The sequence below is a fragment of the Crocodylus porosus genome, unplaced genomic scaffold, assembly GCF_001723895.1.
Source record: "Crocodylus porosus isolate Cpor-Errol unplaced genomic scaffold, CroPor_comp1, whole genome shotgun sequence".
NCBI lineage: Eukaryota > Metazoa > Chordata > Crocodylia > Crocodylidae > Crocodylus > Crocodylus porosus.
The window spans coordinates 47,897,834-47,919,817 of record NW_017728909.1 but is presented as its reverse complement, the minus strand read 5'-3'; the positions used below and the strand labels follow the sequence as shown (position 1 = coordinate 47,919,817).

The window sequence follows — 21,984 nt, the reverse complement described above, 5'->3', positions numbered from 1 at the left end:
GGAGAGCTTTCACTCCAGACTGCACCTGTTGTGCAGTTCCTCTTTGTCCAAAGAGGAAGCCGCCTTTGCCTACCTTCTTCACAAGGTTGTTGTGAAGATTGATTAGTTAATGCTTATATTGTGCTTCATAGCAGTTTGCTAGACTTTGCAATGGCAGTTTTCCAGTAGTATTTGGAGAACGCCTGCTGTCAGAGGGTCCAGATAAGGCTTTGTCTGAACAGTTTGATCTGTGATTTGAAAAACAGTCCAGCTCTGTCTCAGTACAGAGAACTGAGGTGCTGCTGCTGCTGCCTTTCTTGGGTAACTTTGAAACGTCACAGCCATGCATCGAGATTCCATGTATGGCAGGGGAGGAGTGGGGGAGCCCTTTGCTTTCTACTTTGCCTTTGAATATGTGGGGCCAAATCAAGGTGTGCCATCCCAGTTTTCCAGGTTCAGAGGGATTCTCATACTTCCCTCTGCAGCTTTCTTAAATAAGTCAGACAGATAAGTGGAAAAGACATCTGCCAGTGAGGAGCTAGACCGGCTTGGAAATCTGTGGCTGTGATTCGGACCCTCGTCATACCAACGTACTTTGTCATTGAGGCAGGAATTCAGTTACCATGGGTTACCCTATCAGTACGGGGACCAAGTGCCTCCCCTTCCAACAGTTCTATAAAAAGGGATTGTCAAAGAGACCCCACTGGCTCCTGCCTTTCTGCACAGACAGGAAAAAACTTAGGCACTGTGAGAGAGGGAAGTACCAGAGAGGGAGTGTCAGCATGTCTTCTGCATTCAGATTCCAGTGCCACTTCTTCCTAATCTTCTTGGCAGCCCTGAAGGGGGAAACCAGATACCTAGAGGTGAGCATTGCAATTGACAACTATCACAGCCCATAATATTTGCTCCAGCTTGCCATTCTAGGTTTAGTGGATCCGGTGTCTTTCCTCTTCTCTCCCTCCCCTTCACCCCCCGCCTTTCATTAGAGCTGACCGTAGAGCAGCATTAAAAGCTGAAGGTCTTCTCTCCCTCCCTCCCATTTTCCATATTCATTCTCCTTTTCTCAGCTTGCTTGCATTTTTGTTAGCAAAACCACCATTCTTTGTATGCCTGGGTTGATCTCTCTACCTTCAGAGACCAGATTGCATTTGGTATTGACAGCTCCTGGACAGTTTCAAACTGAGCTTTGTCTGCATAGGACCATTTCTGGAGGAGGGTGCCATTCACTGATACTTATTTCTGAGAAACATAGAGTGGCTTCTGTAATCAAACCATTTCACTCAGTCCCAGCTTCTTGTTTTTCCTTCCCCCAGGTGAAGGACACTGGCGAGGATGATCCCTTTTTGCTCCTCAGTGCAGACCTGAAGCGAGAATTGTCCGAAGGGCAGATCTACCGTCGGTCACTTAGTGAGTTTCTTTGTTTCTCTGCTAAGGAGCTTTTGAAATGGGTGCAAGCTCTGAAATGGGGGTCATTTAGGAGGTGAGGGCTGAAAGTACTTGTGCATGTGTGTTTGTGTGTGTGGGTGGTTGCATGTGCACATGTACATGTAGGGGGATAAGGATCAGGACTGAGACCTTGTAAACTTGGATTCTAGGCTGAAGGATCTTAGGACTCCTGGGCTTTGAGTTCAGCTGCAGGGTCCTGGCTGCAGGGAATAGGGCATGGAAATGTCAGCCTGGAGCCCTTGCTCTGAGGTCCAAATCCTAAATGCTAATAGGAAGAGTAGCTTTCATGGAAGAGGACAGAGTTTTCATAGTGGATCACAAAGAGATGAGATAAAAGAGATCTGCTATGTGAACTGACCACACATGATTTTCAGCTCAAAGATATTTTAGCACATCAGTCTCTTTCCTCTTACTTACACATACACTCTCAGTCACTATTATCTCCTCAGTACTCAGCACAGCAGCCTTATAACCCTTTCATCTCAATCTCCAAAAAGGTGACGTCTGTCTCTGTTGCTAGCTTGCACAGTTAGTGGGAACTGTCTGCTGCTCTCTGTTCTGTGAGAGGTGCTGAAATGCAGCTGGTGGCTCATGCTCTTTCTCTTCAGGATGTATTGACATGCTAAGTATAGAGGGGCAGTTCACCTTCACCGCGGAGCAGCCCCAGCTTCACTGTGCCACTTTCTTTATTGGAGACCCAGAGGAGCTCATCACAATAGACTATGACTTTGTAAACATTGACTGCCAAGGAGGAGATTTCCTTAAGGTAAGATGCTGACAACTCTTGATACCCTTTTCCTACTTAAATCAGCAAAGTATAAAGCATTGCATTTGTGTCAGCTGGAAGAGGGGGAATTAAAGTGATAATATATTGTATATGGGGGTTGGGGTAGGTGTTTCAGAAGCAATGTTCATTGGGACTGGTGTTCATAAAGCCCATAGGCACTTTTGAATATTCTCCCCATGGAAGAGGGGGTTATGGTGCAGACTGAGAACTCATTCAACTGCTGTAAGAGAGATTCCAACCTTTGCCAGAGGTTTTTTTTTTCTCCCTGAGCAGGAAAAGCATGTCTTTACTCAGTTCCTATAGTTTATATAGTGTATTTAAAAGAAAAGTTGAATCAGCATACAGCAATCCTTCTAGCTTAATTCCTATTGCATTGCATTGCATCATGAATCATATGAACTCTGTATTGTGGCTCTCATGAGCACTGTTATTGCTGCAGAATATGCACTTAATGGCCTTTTAGAATTAGCTTATTAATGAGAGTGGCTCGATGAATTATTTCTTTTAAATGGTCCCAACAACTGTTCAGGACACTCTCTTTGGACAAATTTCACAATTCAGGGTCAATTATATTGCAGGACCAAGAACACTTCACTGGAAATCTTTGATTTCAGGGAGAAATTTTGACCAAAATCTCAGTTTTGTTAATGAGACTAGTAAAAGCTTTAATGTGCATATTTAATCCCTTCATTTTGTAACCTGATCTTCATATGGATATGGTTGTATGCATATAGATCCCAAGTGGGGATCTGTTGATAAGGAAGGGCAATAAGATAAGGAGATGTAAATGAACAGAGCCACCCCTCAGGCTTTTGACTTCCCCATGGAAAAATAATATAGCCTCATGCTGGAGTTCCTCTCCAGCCTCCACAAATACCACATTGCTGGGTTGGGGAAAAACAATGCCATGGGTAGCAGTAATGGTCTCCTGTGCATAAACAGGAGACCAGAATTTATGGTCTTTTCTGTTGGGCCAGAAAAAGTCACAAAAACCTTCATGAGGGGTCAACCTTGTGGAGTTTCCCTCCCTCATGGTGGTACATTGTTGCTCAGTTTCTTAATTATGGTGCAGTGTTTCTTACCTATAGCTTTTCTCTAGTGTATTGTGAACAGCCACATCAAGTCATTCTATAGAGGGTTGCAGCTTTAAAAGACCTGGGGGCTGATCCTGCAGTCTTTATGTAAGAAATCCTCACTCAGATGAGAACCGGCCCTTTGTTTCTAGGAGCACTACAGAAAACAATTGAAGCACATTAGGGTATTACTGAGAAGCAATTAGGAGGCAAGTGCATCAGTGTTAGAGGGTAGTTGCTCAGTTAAGTTAAATCTAATGCAGATTTCTGACTGACAAATTTTCCTGAATATTACAACGGCTAATCTAATGCTTTTTTATTGTAATGAGAGATTTGCAGTGTCTGCTTTGTTTCTTTACCATCAGCCTAAGTCTCAGAGTGAGCTGAAAAGGTACAGAGGAAGAGAGGGCTGACCTAACACAAGCAATAATATTGCACTAATACTACCTTTAAGACTTATTGGGCTGATTTTTCAAGTTGAAATGCTAGTGCCAGTGTTCAGAAATGTCCATTATCCAATTAAATCCATTGGTAAAACTTCCTGATGAAAAAAAATCATTTTCTGTGCATTGACAAAAATCTCAGTAGCAATTTTAACCCCAGGGAAGTTAAGGACACAGAATTTTTTTTATTAAATTGATGGTTGTATATTAGGTCTGTGTGAAGCTTCAGTCCCTGATTCGATTTAGCAGAGATTCGGCCTGATTCAGTGGCTGAATCTCCAAATCTGAATTGAATCAGATGTCTCTTTAATCTCTCTGAATTGAATTGGAACCCTCCAAATCGATTGAGAGAGGTTCGGAAAGATTTGGCAATTTGGACATAGCCACAGCTTTAAATGTTTTTTGTACATACCTCTAGGTAGCAGGTGGCTCATGAGTGCTGCGTTGCTAGGGCACATGGAGTGTCCCACAGAAGCATGGGGGGCTCCCCAGCATGCTTGGCAGCAAACCCAGAAGTGGACCAGAAGCACTTTCGGTCACTTCCAGGTCTGCTGGGGAGTGCACAGGGAGGGTCCCCCCAAATTCCCTCCCGACTCAGCGACTGATGCCTCCTGGTTCTGGGGAATCAAATCGGGGATAGTGATCCAAATCTATGAATCGAATCACTTTCCCTGATCTGGGCCAAATCCGAATCTGAATCAAATAGGCCCCGCTTCACACACCCCTATTACAGACTACTTAGCAGGTGTCAAATAAAAGTTGGCAAATCCCTTACTGTTTAAGGTGCTTTACTATAGTTGGATTATCACAATGATGCAAGCTGTAATTACAGCACTTATCTCTAAGATAAAGTACAAACATTAATATTTAGTTGCATACGGCATGTTCAGCATGAAATAAGACACAGAGATGGGACCAAAATCTATCCACAGTGTGTAGTAACTGTAGTGCACTGTAGCCTTACAGTGCAGTCACTGCCATATACCATTACCTAGTGCTGAATTGATGTTAAAGGTGTACAAATGCTTTTCTTCTCGACACAACCCACTGGAAATCAAAGAAATCATGAGATAAAGCAACATTACAATCCTCCAAACCTCAGTTAACATATTTTATTTCCTAAAGTTCATAATACCCAAAATACCAGGCACTCCTACAAGCTTCCTTTCATTTCATATACTTAGCCACCTCATATGCAGGCATTTACTTAGACTTTCCGAGTTTTTTACAGTGAAACCTCTTGCCATCAAACCCTTGCAAATACTTGGAGGCCATTTGGGTTTAGGGTGGGATCTAAGAGTGCATTGTAGTTGGTAAGGATGATCTAGACATAGTAGCTGGGGCCTGGAACCAGGAAGACAGGATGTTCAGTGGCTGGTGAGCTGCATCAGCCACTGGTCCAGCAGTGGTGTAGGTTGAACTAGGGTGTAGATAGAGTCAACGAATGGATGTTGACTGAGAGGTTACATTTTTTATCAGCCTTTATGATGCAAAATCCAATATTATGTCTCTGCAACAAAACCATTTCCCCAAACAATTTAGTGTTGTTTCCAGGGACACAAAGCTTTCTGAGAGAAATCAAGTCCAAAGGAGAACAAAAAAACTTAAGACCATCTGTAAACATGTAAAAAAAATAAATACAAAACCAAACAACAAAACAACCCCCCCCAAACCTCCCTCCCCCCCAAAATCTGGGTTTTTTTATTCCTTTAGTGTTTAAATACTGGTGCTGGTTGAATTCTGCTTGCAGTAGATGATTGTCAGATTGATCACTTTGATATTTCATGTCAAAGGAATTAAGGGTAGGATTTTTCAAAAGTATCTATAGAGCAGGGAGTATATTGAAAGTAAATGAGTTTTGTGTTCTTGATTCTCTAGAGAGGAAACTGCAAATGGAGCCACTGATACAGATCTGTAGTCCTTTAGCTTTCTGGTGGCAAAATAATAACTAAAAAGAGCTAATGTTTCAATTGCTGAATACTTGTAGGTATTTGATGGCTGGATACTCAAAGGTGAGAAATTTCCTAGCTCCTTGGACCACCCTCTTCCCACTTCACAAAGATACATTGATTTTTGTGAAAGCAACAATTTTCAGAGGAGCATCAGATCATCCCAGAACGTGGCAATGATCTTCTTCAGGATTCATGAAACTGGCAATGGATTTACAGTCACAATAAAGAAAACTACCAATCTCTTCCGTAAGTCTGATTTTTTGTATTGTCAAACGGATTACATTTGGGTTAGAAATCTGAACAAACGTGTTACTTTCTTTTTCATTCCTTCTCAGAAATCTTTTAAATTGATATCATGCAGCTGATAATGATGGTTCTACACCTCATAATGTGCTGAGGAATATCAACATTTATTGATGTGGGCTAAGGATGTGAGCTAAGCTTGTGTCTCAAGTTAAGAGAGGACATTCTTGAAGTATATATGAGATGTTAAGCATGTTTTCTATATTTAAGATCCAAGGAATTGTTATTTAAAAAATTATTTTCAATCTATAATATTTGTGTGCAAAATATACAGTGACTAAGGTGTTTTCCAAGGAAGCAGGTGATGTAGGTTTGAATTCTTTTAGGCAAAGGAGCAACTTTAACCCTGGTCTCCCACTTCCCTTTCTACCCATTATATATTGGATAAAAGGTGGGCATCACCATCGTCACTGCCATTTCCTCTGGCTGCATCTTAAAAATGAGCTCTGCTGTGTTTTTCCAGAAAATTCTTGTAGGTGTCTACCTTTAGGAGTAGACCCTGGCCTCTGTTTCTTGAGTGGGTCTCCCCCTCATGCCTCCCTGATTAGGATTCTTAAGCTTAAGAACGTTGCTCAGACACATTATTAGTGTATTAGTATTTTCTGTTAACTAGCTGTGGGCAGCACCCTGCTCAGCATAGAGGGTTTTTAGATTGCCTTCTGAGGCAATTCACTCTCTCAATGTGCTGGGTAGGACCCCTGGCATCTAACATGATGCTGAGGCATATATCTTGGAGGTTCTGAAGCCCCTTTTCTAGATCTTGCAATGAGATTGGTGGAACTCCATGATGCTACAGAAGTTGAGCCAGGCAGAGTCAACTGAAGGACTGAAGTCTAAGGTACTCAGGAAAGATTTTAAGTTCTATGATGTGTGATGCTAGGCATTTCTAGAGGATGAAAGCCACTAGCCAAGGAAAGTGTTGTTGTATAAAACATCCTTTGTCATGCTGATGATATGAAATCATAATAAAATGAACTGTTCTTTGTTAGCATATATTATTTTTAGGAAAAAGAAGAATAAATTGTACAGTGCAGATAAGTCTATTTTTGGGATGGAGTAAGAAACATGTTGGGACAGTCAGCTATAGTTGCACCAGATGCAAACCTGCATAACATTATAGAATCTGGCCATATACAGTTAGGTCATGGGGTGCGACTATGTCAAATGGTCCAGAACACAGTCAGATTCACGTACTTTTGCTATAGGCAGATCATGACTACTGTAGAAATAATATTGTTGTGTCTTCTCCCTCTGCTAAAGCCTGCAATGTCATCTCTCAGACTCCAGCTGGAAGGTTCACTATGGTAATTCCTCATCAGCACAGAAACTGCAGCTTTTCTATAATTTATCCAGTGGTGATAAAAATATCTGACCTTATACTGGGACATTTAAATGGCCTCTACCTGAAGGTGAGTTTTTGTTATGCAGTCAGGTACTACATTTAGCAGTAGTGTAGGATGGATAATCAAATTACACAAAGTTATTATTTCTGTATTTACTATTATTAATATTGCTAGTATGGACAGTAAAAGCAATATTATTAGTATTCTTATTGACTAATGTGAATATTACAATAAAAACTAGTGATATCATAAGAAACAAGGAGTCCAGCCACAAAGAGCCTGCAAGTTGCATTTCATGCAATGTAAATAGTACTAGTGCTAAACAGATAAAAGGTAATGCTTTTGTAAGGTAATTTCTAGGTCTTTGTTTATTTTGTAAATAATGGTAAATAAGAATTTATTTATAATGGATCCCGTCTCACCCTCCACTCCCTCTTATTTCAATGGAATTAGGGAGGAACTTAATTTTCAGGATGGGCACTTGGGTTGGGACTCTATGGAAAGATAAGAAGGGAGCACTGGGAGCTGGGCCATGGGGAACACTGTTAACTGGACCCTTCTGACGAGCATAATAACCCATTTTGCCCACAGCAGGTATGTACTTTACCCTCTGGTGATTCTGAAAGTCTCTATCCTCCAATATCCCTATGCCATTTGGCACTGACTATAAACAAAGTTCAAGAAAACTGTAGTGCATCTATTGTTATGGTACATATTGCTGTTCTTTTTCTCAAGTGGAAGGATTGCCTTGAGAGTGGCTTAGTGGTCATGATGCTACTGCACAAACTCCAGGGACAGAGTCCTCCCTCATCTAGACCACTCCTGTTGCAAAATGATATATTCAGGACTGGCATAGAGGGGAAAAAAAGGTCACTTACTGCAACATGTGATAGATTCCCACTGGCCTCACCAATCCTGGTATATTGTGTACCCCACCCACCCTGTGACTGAATTGTCATAGCTACTCTTGGCGTATAAAGACTTCCTATAAATACCTACCCATAATGAAAAACCTTATGCAGGCTTTGGTTCCCCTCATCCTGCACAGGACTCATGGAAGTTCTTGCTGTGGGTTTGCAAGGACAACTATAGAGTAGCTGTAAGCCATTGAGGAGAACAGATGGAGAGACCAGGACTCCAAAATGATTATTGCAATCATCTGGTCTGGACTTCTGTAGAAGACATGCTCTTCTTTAATGCTCTCCCATTAAACTGAAACCCACACTCACAATCCCAGCTACCCATTCTCCAGTCTTAACTTACCCCTAAAACTTTCCTGTTGCTAAAGAGCTCTCCACAGTATCCTACTCATTTTTTCCAAGAGAAAATGTGTAAGTATATACCAAGACCTTCCCCTGCCCCTCAGCTTGTTGTCCCATGTCCCTTCTCACACATTATTTCCCCGCCTCTGCAGGAGCTTTCTGCTCACTTCCTCTCACCTTTCCACTTGTCCCATACCAACCCATTTCACCTCTTGGTCTCCCCTAGTGCTCACTCTCCACAAAAGTGGCTAAAAAACTAAACTACTGTCTGTTTAGCATTTGGTAGAAGTAGCAAATGAGCCTAATGAATGCCACAAAAGGGGGACTGTAGGAGATTCAGTAGGGGAAACTAGCTGAGCACAGCCCTGGCCAGAAGTTGGAGCAGCATCATGGGAGTTAATGCAAAGTAATTGCTGGCAATTAGCATAAGCAAAGAAAAGGAAAGCACTGGTTTTCTAAGAGAAGATGGAAAGACAGTCCCTTGTTCCTCAGCAAAAACGCTCCTCATTTCCACTTCATTTCTCCATTGACTAAACTTTGCTCAGATAGCATACATCAGCACAGCTGTAGCATCCCATTTGTTTAGGAGAGGATGGTTTACATATACTGTATTCATCTGGCTAGAACCAACATGATCCAAGTCCTTAATTGTGCATAATTACCAGTAGCTGCAAAATACATCTACAGCTTTCTTCATACTCTCTTAAGGAAATTAGGCTTGTTAACTTCAGATCACCCACAGGTCCTCAGGCTGCAATACTGTAGGTGACGGTGATATTCTGAAGGTTCTTAGCTAATCAGTTTTCCATTTCTGTCTATATAGAAACCATCAGCAAGCTGCGCAGGAGTGGGAGATTTTGTGGAGCTGTTGGGAGGTACTGGATTAGATCCCTCCAAGATGTTCCCTCTAGCTGACCTGTGTCATTCCTTTCATGGCCCGGGTGAGAGCAGCTTCCATTGTCTTCTGTTTACATTTCTGGATGTTTAACTATTCATTAGCAGGAGTACAGTAGAGATCACAAAACCTGAGTTCTGGGTATCCTCACAAGCTTCACATATAGCAGAACATAGGAATTACAGTTGTTCAGAGTGATATAGGATAACTATAAACTCCTCTCCGAAAATCATTAGTCGCCATAGCTGTTTTAAAACATGTAGTATTACAGAGATGTTAATAGTCCATAAAAGACCCCAACAGAAGGATGTAGGTAGAGATCCATGATGAAGTCAAAGCCAGTAAGGCAAATTCTGAGCTGAGTGGGGGTGGGAATCTTTGATACGTCACATAGGATTTCAAAGGCTTCTTCTTTGGCAAGATGAAAGGGGCCTATTTAATACCAGGATTTCAATCCTTTCCTTCATCATCTGGGACCTTAGAGAAGCTCTAAACCACTGCTTCCTAAAGTTTTCAGGTTAGTGACTCCTTATATGAAGACCAAGTTTCACAACCCCTTTATATTTGCTTTACAAGAGTGCTGGAGATCACAATAATAAGCCTGTACAATTTTTGTGTGCGTGTGTCTGTAAGAGACTGAGAGAGGAATGCTTAATCTTGAAGGTTAAGGGGGGGAGAGGGAAGGGGGGCAGGGAGAATAAGATTTTCTTTGCTTCTGTTTGTAAGGCATTGAAAAGGTTGTTACAGCTTCCTCTGACTGTCTTACTGACAACCCTGCACCACAGGTTCACGATCCAACATGTTAGAATTGCTGCCTTAGGCTACATCAAAGAGAAGAACAAGTTCCAAAAAAAAATAAATGCCACTGAGCATGTACAGTGTTCCTATGAGGTAACAGTGCTGTCAAGGCAGCACCTGAATGCAGCATGAAATCAAGCTACAATTAGAGAGAAAAGGGAATGAAATCATACAATGTTACCTAATTAGAATAAAACATAATAGTTGGTAGTTTGTGGGGTCAGGGTGCCTCGAGATATAAAGCACTTTGTGAGCTCTCAGGTTGATCTGCAAGGGTCAGTGTCCAATTCTTCCTCAAGTGGCTCATTACAAAGCAACGTTTGGTAACATACTTACCTATTATCAGGTTTGGAGCTGGTCCTAAGATAACATATTTGGAAAACATGAGTAGAAAAGAGAGAAAGCAGAACAGACTAGATAGAGCAGTGTGAAGAGACAAGGCTAAATCTTGCAGAGCTGACTCACTGAAAAGCACCAGACTTCAGGAGAAACTCTGTGCACCAAGACCTTGCAAGCTGAAGACTTGGACTCAGGCAATGAAAAGAAGGGAAAGGAGTGAATTGGGAAAGGGAGAGAAGCAGGCAAAATAAAAAGGAGAAGATACAACAGAAAGCATGAATCAAGGAAATAGAAACAGAAGTATTGGAATTAGGAAGGAAAAGAGGAGGACAAGGGAAAGAAGGGGAAAAATTAACAGCATCAAAGGGCCAGTTCTGAGAAGATTGAAACCTGATGGATTAGCTTCTGTATGATATGCTGCTATACAGGTTCATCTTTCTGTCCTGGAGAACTCAGACTTATCATAGAAGAGATGTTCTTGGGCTCTGATAAAGGGATAGGACAAAGCTATTTATATCAAAAGGTATATGTCATTGTGTGGAGGACCTGAGGGAAATATCTGTATTGCTTTTTCATGGCAGGAATGTTTATGCTAAAGCAGTGATGACCAGTCTTTCTAGGTTGTGGACCGGATGAGTGGTGCAGGGTTTCATGCATAGGTGTCTAGACATAACCTGGGACCAGGCAGGACTGACACATGGTATTAGTGTTAGTAAATGGAACACACTGGGTGATGCATTGCAACCATATTATTTTTGTTTCTGGATAAGAGTATATATTTTCAGCCACTTTATTTGCAAACTCTTATATCTATGAGAGATCTGTACTTATAAATTCCTAACACTAATGTAAAATGTTTTTTTTTCATTGATTAGCCCAAATGAAGATTGGCTGTGACAACACTGTACTACGAATGGTTTCCAGTGGCAAACATATCAATCGTGTGACATTCGAGTACTATCAGCTTGACCAGAATGAACTGGAAAATAGAAAGGAGAATAGTATTGAGGAGTTCTGCTTCCCTGGTATTTGAGAAACCAGTCAAAGTATTTTCACACTGCTAGGAAAAATAACAGACAAAGTACTTTTATTTTAACCAACTGGTATTATCAAATCTTTCTACTGTACAAGCATATTTTATCTTTTTCACACTAATCAACTGCTCTCATGATCAAGCGCGAAAAGACAGCCAATGTCTCAAACTTTATATTTACCATGATACTTTTTGCAATATTTAAGTTCATTTATTGTATCCAAAATTAATAAGCAGAACAGAAGAACATGTTCCAGATATAACTATTTTTTCAAAGGGAAATAGTTGAAAATCCTTTGTGCAGCTCACTTGAGTACACATGAAAACCAAATCAGTAAAAAGTTAATTTGAAATTATATCCTTTTATAGCAGGTACAAATACAACAAAAATGGTGGAACTCACTTCAATTTTATAATAGAAAATCCTGTATTAGTGTGTGTAAAAACTGCTTGTTTATTTATTAATGTAAATGTACTATTTATTTCTAATGACTTGTTTTTAATAAAATTTATAGCATGGGAACCTTTCCTTACCCAAGTTCAAACATGAATAAAAACATTCAAAGTGTTGGCAAAATGTTACTATGTTGTATTTTTCTAAGAAGCTCTTTAACTGTCTTGTAAGTTTTATATGTCTTGTGCAGTTTTGTTGGAAATGATAACTGTGGATTATTAAAGTAATATCATGGGCATAAATTCAGTTTGAAATGTTACCTACACATACACAGATTTGTATGATAAGTTCCAATTGAATAATTAATTTAAAACGTTTAAGTAGTAAAGGTATCAAAGAAGGATGATGCCTTTGATACCGTCTAGTACTTAAAGGACATTTTGAACTTTGATACTTAGAGATAAAGTTATTTTTGTCCCTGAGCCTTTTCTTACCAATGAGCTGGGATGCCATGCTAAGCTTTATATATATCTAAAACTCTCTCTGGCCTGAGAAAAATAAGGCACCATCTCAAATGTTTTCCAGGAAGGCTAAAAAGGGCAACAAACCATTCTTTCTCTGACCACCCTATTAACTCTCCATATCGAAGGCCAAGACAGTACTATGTCTGAGATTTTCAGAACAGAGTCCTTAAAATAGGTTCTAAACTGATATTCAGGCACCTAATCAAATGGCTTGAGTCTTTAGTATCTCTGAAACATCAATCCTGTAGTAACCTTTGGGTGTCCATCATTGACAACAGGTCTGTAAGTACAGCTAGCTTTCTGGAAGCAGATGGTAACATCTTTATCAGACCCTGTTATAAAAAACACAGCAAACTTGTAAGTGAACTAGAACTAGTTGAAAAAAATGGGGTTTCTAGCTGACAGGAAATTTTGTTTTTTCCATATTTTTTTTAGTCCAAATTGGACCAAACGTAAATGTTTGCAACATTTCCCATGCATTAAGAATTCAAAGAAAATGTTGTCAGCCTCACTGAATTGCTGCCCCAGATCCACAGACCCTGGCAGACTACCCTAGGCTCAGGTTCTCAGCTCTGCAATAGGGAGCTGAGAGCTCTCTCTCCAGTCCTTTGGGCATCTAGGCTTTTTGCTGTGAAGCCAGGAACCAGGCCTTATTTAGAAGGAGGGCACTCGGCATTTTTGACTCACAGCCAGACTGACCTGGGACAGGTGACTCAGAGGTCCAAAGTTCTGGGATGGACCTGAGTAGTGACACAGCCCCAAAATCCCACGTGTCCAGGATCTTCAGCTCCAAGGGATAGACTCCCTCTGGGCCTCAGTGCACTGTACAAGGGAGAAATCTATCCTGTGAAAGTCACACTTTCATGCTGCATTATCTCAGGATATAGCACTGGGCAGGACTGGGACTACTACTAACATGTCCCACCTAAGAGCACCTTCAAGCAGGCTGCCATGCTAAGGGAAAAATAAAGATTTAATTCCCCTTCTCCTTCCCTTCTCCCTACCATAATTACTCCAGTCGGAGTTGCAAGAGGAATAGCACTAAGTCTTGAATTCATGTCAGATTATAGATAATAGATAAACCAGCTACTTGCACATATATAACAAACTAACTTGACATCAAAAAGGAATGGGGAGTTGTTGTAAGGAGCTGCTTTCCTGTGCCAAGGAAGGAATGGGGAGCTTCCCATCTAGGTGATGGAGGCTTTTTCATCCTGCCTCAAAACATACTGCATCAGCACTGCTGCATATTTTAGTGGTAGATTTTTCATTTCCCAGTGGGGCTGAGTACCCTTTTTGCAGGTCCTAGTAGGATTTAAAACAGCAATACTTCTCCTACGAAAACTATTTAAAGTAATTTTTAGAGTTTAAAATGTGGTTGGAATTTTCACCTTCTGAGGCAAATACAGTTGGGTTCCAGGCATGAAAGAAACCTGAGTTTATAGGTGGGGTATATGAAAAACAGCTCTCTACAACAGTGCTGTCTATAGCAGTTTGTTTGTACATTGTGCATAGAGCATAGGTTTCACTGGCTTTCATTAGAATTAATCACAAAGTTCACCTTTCACTGCACCGTTCAAAGTTACCAGCATGGCTTTAGGTAACTGCATTTTTCAGATAGCTCTCCACCAAGTAGTACAACAATGGCTGGGCAAATGGGACACAAGCCCTGGGTTCTGCCTAAGCGGAGAGCACTCAGTCTCCCATCCCTCCCCACACCCCCTGCACCTCCCCTCAAGTACTTTTGACTCATCCTGGCAATGGGGGGATAGAACAGCAGAAACAGTACATAATGTAAGGGCAGCAACCTGGGACTCTCTGCTGTGCAGATCAGAGGTGTCACCTCCTTTTTTGCTGCCAAAAAACAGCATTTATGGTTGCTCAATACATTACCTCCTTTTTTGCCACTGATATTTCCCTAATCCCCACCCCTGCTCCATGAATCACTACCACTGCCCAGAACATAGTTTTGGCTAGTTCCACATCTGTCTGTCTACACTGTTGCTTATTTGCAAAAACAAGTAGCCATTCTTTGTTCTGCAGGTGGGACTCTACTTCCTACAAAAAGGTAATACTCAGTCAGTTACCTACACACCTGTATCTATTGGAGGCCTAATAATTTTGGGTGTTACAAGAGTTGGATCCATTGCAGGAAGTCAACACTGATACATCAGGTGCTCTAAAAAATGTAACTGGTGTCAGACACGTAAACTCAAAGTTGGCATAAGCCAAGGCATGCAGATCTGTATGATCTCTGTATCCCTGGAAAGAGAAGCAGCAAAAAAATTGTAAAACAAAAAGCACTGTGAAGCAAAAAGAAATATGTAGATCAATAGGAAACTTTTCAGGCTCAAGGCCCCTTCATAACTTTCCTGAATTTTGTGGCACACCAGTTGAGAACAACTGGCCGAATACAGCAAGCATTTGAGCAGAATACAGCGTGTTTAGGATTTTATCCTGCTTCCATTTGTTGTCACAGATATAGATAAAATAAAAGAAGGAATAAACTAAAAACTATCGGCATGGCTGATGACACTTCAAAGGATGCCAAATCAAGAAGTAACCCAGCATCCCAAACATGTAACTAGTTATTTCTGTGGTTTGAAAAGGGAAAGGAGAATGGATGAGAGACTGAGAAGGTGACTGTGCTGAGCATAGGAGAACAGGGGGGAAGGGTGTTCAGGCAGAGTCTTACCTGCAGTGGCATGGCCTCATCCAGGGCTGGAGGCTCTCACTCTCTACTGCCTTAACCCTCTCACAGCTGCCACCAATCTTCATGTAGATCATGGCTGTAAAGACCTTAATTTGGCTGTGCAAGTGTTCAAGTAGTGGCTGCCACACAGCAGGGGGGAGGGGAACAAGGCATCTCCACAGCATAGCACCCTTGAAAGGAGCTTATGGAACTCTGGTTGACAGCCATTGAGACAGACCAGGCCCCAAAGCAGTTGCTGAAAGAGGCAATGTTGTGTTTCAGGTGTTTAAGTAAGGTTCTTGCAGGTTTACACAACCTGGATGGCCTGTTAGGGACAAATGAGTCAAGACTTTAACAACAGAAGACAAAAAACATGAGTGAAGCGCAAAACAAAAACAAAAAAGTTGACTTTTTGGTAAAGAAAGTAAACACCCGGAAATAGTCTAGCATTTCAAAAACAAAGAAATGAAACATAGAATTTATAAAGGAGCCTGGGAAAATTATAAAATGAAGACCTGAGTGAAGGGTTTAACCCAGATACTGGTGTAAAAAAAATGGTATTTTTCTCATCTTTCCTGTTTGGCATTACCATTGATTTCATTATGAGAATTAGGATAGAGCGCACAGTACAAGAAGTGCTCGGCTTAATAAAATCTAAACTAGAAGATTTAGATCTTGCTGACAACATAGTTCCTCTAAGTAATAACTCAGAAATGATCACAAGACCGTCTAGCTAATCGCAAAAAACAGGGTTAAAAACCAGTTACAGAAAAAAAATTCCAAATCTAATGAGAATCCAAGCAAAAGTGTGACTTTAGATAGCAAAAGAATAAAATAAATGAGTTAATTAACTCTGACAATAGTGTGCAAACAAATGGGGATATCTATAAGCTAACAATGTCATGAATTAGAAAGGTGACAGCTGCCGTCACCATCTTAAACAAGATTTGCTCAATGAAAACCAAAGCTTAAAGACCAAGCTATGAAGCTTCAACTCAAATGTTTTTCCTACTTTCACAACTGGAGACAAAAGCTATGACATCTCTAAATACCGTTTAAAGCAAACACCTCAGAAACATACTAGGTACTAAATGGAACAAATTTTATAACATGACAAAATTAATTAGGAAGTTCAATGGCACTTCATCTCTAAAGTTATCCAGAAAAGAAAATGGAGGTGTTTGGGACATGCATTGGGAATGAAGCATGCGTGCCTGTTACTTTAAGAAGGGAGAGGGCTCTGGAAGGAGCTGAGTCGGCACCTGACCAGGAAGGGGCGGGGCTTTACCAGAGATAAGCTCAGGGCCAGACCAGAGAGCAGGCAGTCTCATCCTGGCTACTGAGCAAGCAGTAGACAGAGGCTCTGCATTCCCTGGAGGTAAGAGAAGGTAGCCATAGAGCTGGGGCTGGTGGTCTAGGGATTGAAATGAAGGCTGCTGGTGGTCTCAACAGGCCTGGCAGCAGGGCCAGTGGCTTGGGAATAGAGTGGAGATGGGAACAGAGAAGATCTGGTGCCCAGGAGTCACTAAGTATCTAGATGTAACCAGAATGGGTGAAGTGCCCAGGTATGGGCAAACAGGCAGCGGCCTGAGCCCAGGAGTGGGCCAGGAAGGCTGATGGCACAAGAGACTGCAGGTCTCAGCATAGGCCTAGGAGTGGTATTAGCTGATAACCTCTGTGAGGCTTTGGCATGGTTGGACCCACATAATAAGCCCTTAAGGTACTGAGTAGTGACACCTGAACAGCAGCATTGGATCCCTGGAGCAGCTTCCCTTTCCAAGGATCAAATAACAACCAGGTGTGACAGATGAAGTAAAGGGGAGCAAGACTGAGAAATGAGGGCGGAGCATATGCCAAGCAGCCACCAAGGGGCATTGTGGCCATCCCTGGGACAAGCGCTTCACTACAAATGGCTAGCAATTAAGCACACAATGGGAACTGACTGACAAAATATATTTTGTCAATCAGTATAGGCTTTAACAATATACAGAACATGGAAAAATAGCCAAGGATAATCAGGGGTTGCAGAGTCTTGTTTATGCCCTGGCTGGCATGAGAGAAATTTAGACTTAGAGACTGACTGTTAGTTAAAAACAAACAAACAAAACCCCAGTAGAAATGCTTTTAAAAGTTAGAACTGCCACCTCTTTTTTCTGGGAGGTAGCTGAAGGGGTTGGGGGCAGGAGGCAGGTTGAGAAGAAAAGAAGAAAGGTGGAGATGAGAAGAAATTAGGACATTAGGAAATTAGTATTCTCAAATCTGAGCCTCTTTCATTGTAATAAAACTTTGACATTATCAGTCTGCTCCATAATTCTGCCTTCAATTTATTTATTTGTTTCCAAAATTAGGTCCTTCACTCTTAATAATATTGGCCAATGTGTGATTGATCAGCTTTTCAAAGGATGGAGAGAGTCACAACAGCACTTAAATGATACATATATTTTTTCAAAGAGTACATAATCACCCTGTTAGAAAGTAGGGTGAATTTAGTTGTGATAATTGCAATGCAATGAAAATAATTGTGCTCAGAACAAGTACCTTCATTCTGACTGGGAGTCCAAATAGCATTTAAATTGTTTTTAAAATGCTTTATTTCTAACTAAATGCAATACTGACATTAAGCCTATGGAACTGTACCTTTCATTTTACTTGATCAAAGGTCAATTACATGCGAGACTTTATAATAGAGAAATAGCAGCGTGTTCCCAAAAGATGAACAAAGTGCTAGATAGCCAAAACAGCTTGCTAGACTGAGAATCTTTAGTTTCTGAAGATTTTAAATTGCATTTTAACCAGAACAAGATGACTGAAGTGAACGTTTAAAGCAGACTTTATTCTACCTAATGGACTCTGTAGTCTTTTTGTTGATTGGGGATTCATGCCAGTGAGCCCCATTCTTGTTAACTGGCGAGAGCGAGAGACATGAATCAGTGTTTCAGAGCACTGAAAAAATGTTGTTGTCCTCCATGGACTCAAAATATCATACAACCTCTTAGCTTCTCAGTACTGAGCACAAACTAAATTATACTTCAAGGAGGTGATTCATTATCATCATTTTTATTTAGAGGCTCGTTACTTCTCGTATCTGAGTAACTTTCTTATTGATAAATTGACATGCTTTCCACTTTTTTTCACTTCGTCTTTGCTTCTTATCTTTAAAAATCTGTGACAGCTAATCACAGCAACTCTGGATTATATTCGCATATCATTTCCTATGAAAGGAAATGCAGTATATACACGTGAGTCACTACAAAATGAAAAGTTTTCATCATCTGCTGTTTCAGACATAATTGGTATTCATGGTACCATGCTGCCTGAAATTTCCGTCAAACAATCATTTCCAATATTGACTAATTTTATAATATTCTCCCTCAGCTATAACCTAAGTCGCTTTCTAACCAAAACTTGCTTTGTTTCTGTAATAGAGACACTAGCCTCCTCATTAGGCAAACTCAGATTTAGCTTTTTTGAGTGGGCCTGTGAAATAACTTCATGTTTTGGAGCCTGTTGTTTACAGAACATGCCACCAGGATCAGCCATGCCCGAGCCTCACTTCTAAATGTAGCCTGGTTCTTATATAAATATGTGATACTGCCAACCCCTTTTAGTTCAGAATTCAGAAGATTTTTTAAAATGTCATTTCTATTACTGTGGTTGTTTAATTTTTTGAGCTCCTAATACATAAGAGTATTATGGGTTCCAAGTTCATGAAATGTATTTGAAAAAAATGCAGTTCTTGCATGAACAACGTGTGCCCCTGGAGGCTGGGAGGGGCACGGCAACTGCCTGCAGGCAGCAACAGTGGTGGCAACAGCGGGGGTGTGGTGGTGGCAAGCTCCTGCAGGCAGCCGCAGCAGTGTCAGGGGTGGAGGGGCATGGTGAGCACCAACCAGTCATCAGCAACCACCCGCAGACTCTGCTGGCTGTGCCAGTGGTGAGAGGAGGGGAGAGGGTGAGCTGCAACCACCCACAGGCGCCACCAGCAGCATCGGTGGTGCTTCTTTCAGGGGGTGTACTGCAAATCTCAGAGGGTGCACGTGCTCCTACGCATCGCCAGTGGTTCCTTGTGCCCTGAATTTTCCCCTAATTTGATGTCCCTCTACTTCGCATGCTCTAACATAATGAGGACCAACCTTTTTTTGTAGGTGTACCAAAAATTAGTCCATCACCCTCCCCAGATGCCATTCTGAGCCCCTTTCACTGCTTAATCTGCTGCTCTGCTTTCTGCTCCCTGACCTGTACTCCCTGACTGATATTGCTTTGCTTTTTTGCTTCCTGCCCTATCTGCTGCTGGGTTACCTGGCCCATCCCTACTCTTCCGTGTGCCACGCGCAGAGGCTGCCTGTGCCACAAGCTGGCTACCCGTGCTCTAAGACCCTGCTGGAAGGAGCCAACATCTACCACCATCTCTAGCTTTTAAAGGGGGAGGTTAAACACACCCTCTATCTGCATTAATGTCAACCTCAAAAAGGGGGCAGTTGTGCCGAGCCAACTGTAGGGTTTTGTCCTTCTTCAAGCTCATATGGGGATCCTGGTATCAGAGTCAGCTGTTCCAGTTATTTTGTTCCACAGCTCCATCTGGTGAGCAAAGGAAGAAAATGAATACAGCTTGGGTGTTTTCTAACGAGATCTGTCCCACTCCAACTCGCTGGTGAGAGGTATTCAGGGTCATTTGGGCCTCCTCCTGGACTGCTCATCATGTGTGGAAACCAGCTGGGTTTGATGAGTCTGTGCCTACTCGCTGACATTTCACAGAGCTTATGGACAGAAAGGGCTACTGGGTCATCTAATCTGGCCTGAATGCCATGGACCCCTAAATCTCACTCAGTTACTCCAAAACAGAGTCCATTCTACGCTTGAATGCAGTATAATTTATGCAAAGAACACTGTCAGAATAAAATTACTAGGGACTCACTTGGGTCTCAGATCCTGGAGGTTGTTAAATCACACAGTAGACTTCTCCCCCCAGTGGTGGTACCTACCAGTTCACTGTGCTGCTCTGTAGAGTTGGACTGTCTCCTAAACTGGAAACAGTGTACTGTAACTAATTCTGCATAATAACTGCTAGGAGTGGGGAAGCTAATTGGTATTGTTACTTATTAGTTCCAATAAACCTACCCAAAGTGCCATATGAGTACAGCTATACTGCTTCCTGTTTTGGAGCTAGCCTGCCCAGAGCTGTCATGCTTGAGGTGTTGCCCCCTGTTTCAGTCTTAACCAAATGTCTAAACCAGGATTAGATTGCAGAAATTCTTTGCTGTTTGAAGCAGAGAAGTCAGTTTTCTGGGACTTGCAGCATATCTGGAGGCACTACATGGAAATGCCTGTGGCTGCTGATTGAGCTGGGGACCTCCTGGAAACGGGGGGACTTCTGACTGTGGACTTATTTTACAGATCTTAAAGGTCCTTAAAGATGAGGAGATGGGTGGGGAAAGATTTACACCCATGGACCTCCTAGAAAGCTTAATGATTAACTTCCATTGTGGGGGCCACTTTAAAATGCCAAATGAAAGCTATCTTTTTTTGGCAGCAGGGGAAGGTGATATTTGCCTTCTAAAAGAATGAAATCCAGAGCAATGATTCAAGTAGGTGAATAACAGGAAGGAGGAAGTCTTATCATGATGCCAGCACAGCTGGAGGCGTACCGTTATCCTAGCCCATATTGAGAAGAGATCTACTGCGTAAGCTGCTCTTTAACAACTTGAAGTTAAGTTCATGGAGCCACAACAATGAGTTTTGTGGACTGTGACAGGACTATCAATATTGGAGCCTTTCTGGGAGTGGCTCCGCCCTCCTGTAATGGGCCAACTGCCTGTTTACTCGCCTGCCACACCTTGATCTTATTTGATTAGAAGATGGTTGTAATCAGCGGGAAGCTGCCCATTTTTCCATGCCCCGGTGACAGGGGGCGCTACCTGCGGCTCCTCTTCCTCCCCTAAACCGCAGCCCAAGCCTTGCAGATGGAGTCGACGTGGTTTAACCTGGGCCTTGTTGTTTTCTGGCCCTCCTCTTTACTCCCAGGGCTCCGCACTGCGCCCTCTCTTGCTCGCTCTGGGCCTTGCTGCCCCCTTCTCTCACTCCTTCTGGGGCTCCTCGCTGCCCCCCTCTATATCTTGCTCTGGGGCTTCTCCCTGCTGCCCCCTCTCACTCTGGGGCTTCTCCCTGCTGCCCCCTCTCACTCTGGGGCTTCTGGACTGGGGCCAATGCACCCCCTAACAATGCTGCGCCCTCTCCAGCGCCAGGAGGCCCCATGCTACCTTGGAGCTCCTATGAGGCCTCCTCCACCCCTAATAGCCTCGCCCGGTCCTCCAGTCAAAACAGTAAACGTAAAACATAAAGCCCCTGGGCTACAACATAAAACTAGACTATCGGTCGAACAAAAATTTACTCCCTACTAGAGAGCGAGGGAACGGGTGAAGAAGGGCTCCACCAACCTCATCAGTGACCAGGGGATGCTCCCATGGCCAGAGTCCCCCCTCTGTCTGTCTGAGCTGAGTCCCTACTCCCACAGCTGCTGGAGAGGGACTGCCTTCCTGGCCTCCTACCTGGGCTTAAGAAGGGATAAGTCCTTCCCCTTCCGGGTCAGCTGGTTTTACCAGTTGTCCCGGCAACCAGCACCTGTGCAGCCCTGGTGATTGGCAGCTGGGCCTCCCCCTTTCTGCCACTAGGCGTCTCCCCAGAGCAGTCTCTGCTCTCAGGTGCAGGGCACCTGAGTGCACTG

At 42.3% G+C, this 21,984-nt stretch overlaps 1 protein-coding gene across 1 annotated transcript; it reads left to right on the top strand.

Annotated features, from left to right (window-relative positions):
- The first annotated feature begins 701 nt into the window (after positions 1-701).
- Positions 702-12,276, top strand: CRHBP (corticotropin releasing hormone binding protein). The gene is made up of 7 exons (XM_019532499.1): positions 702-842; positions 1,293-1,386; positions 2,034-2,191; positions 5,716-5,926; positions 7,244-7,392; positions 9,412-9,529; positions 11,496-12,276. Exons 1-7 carry the CDS (start codon positions 762-764, stop codon positions 11,651-11,653), a joined length of 969 nt encoding a protein of 322 aa, XP_019388044.1. The 5' UTR covers positions 702-761; the 3' UTR covers positions 11,654-12,276.
- Positions 12,277-21,984: the final 9,708 nt, after the last annotated feature.

Coding starts and splice junctions, on each gene's coding strand:
- CRHBP (XM_019532499.1), top strand. CDS start 762: ATGTCTTCTGCATTCAGATTCCAGTGCCACTTCTTCCTAATCTTCTTG. Junction 1,387..2,033: donor GATCTACCGTCGGTCACTTA/GTGAGTTTCTTT, acceptor CTTTCTCTTCAG/GATGTATTGACATGCTAAGT. Junction 9,530..11,495: donor TCATTCCTTTCATGGCCCGG/GTGAGAGCAGCT, acceptor TTCATTGATTAG/CCCAAATGAAGATTGGCTGT.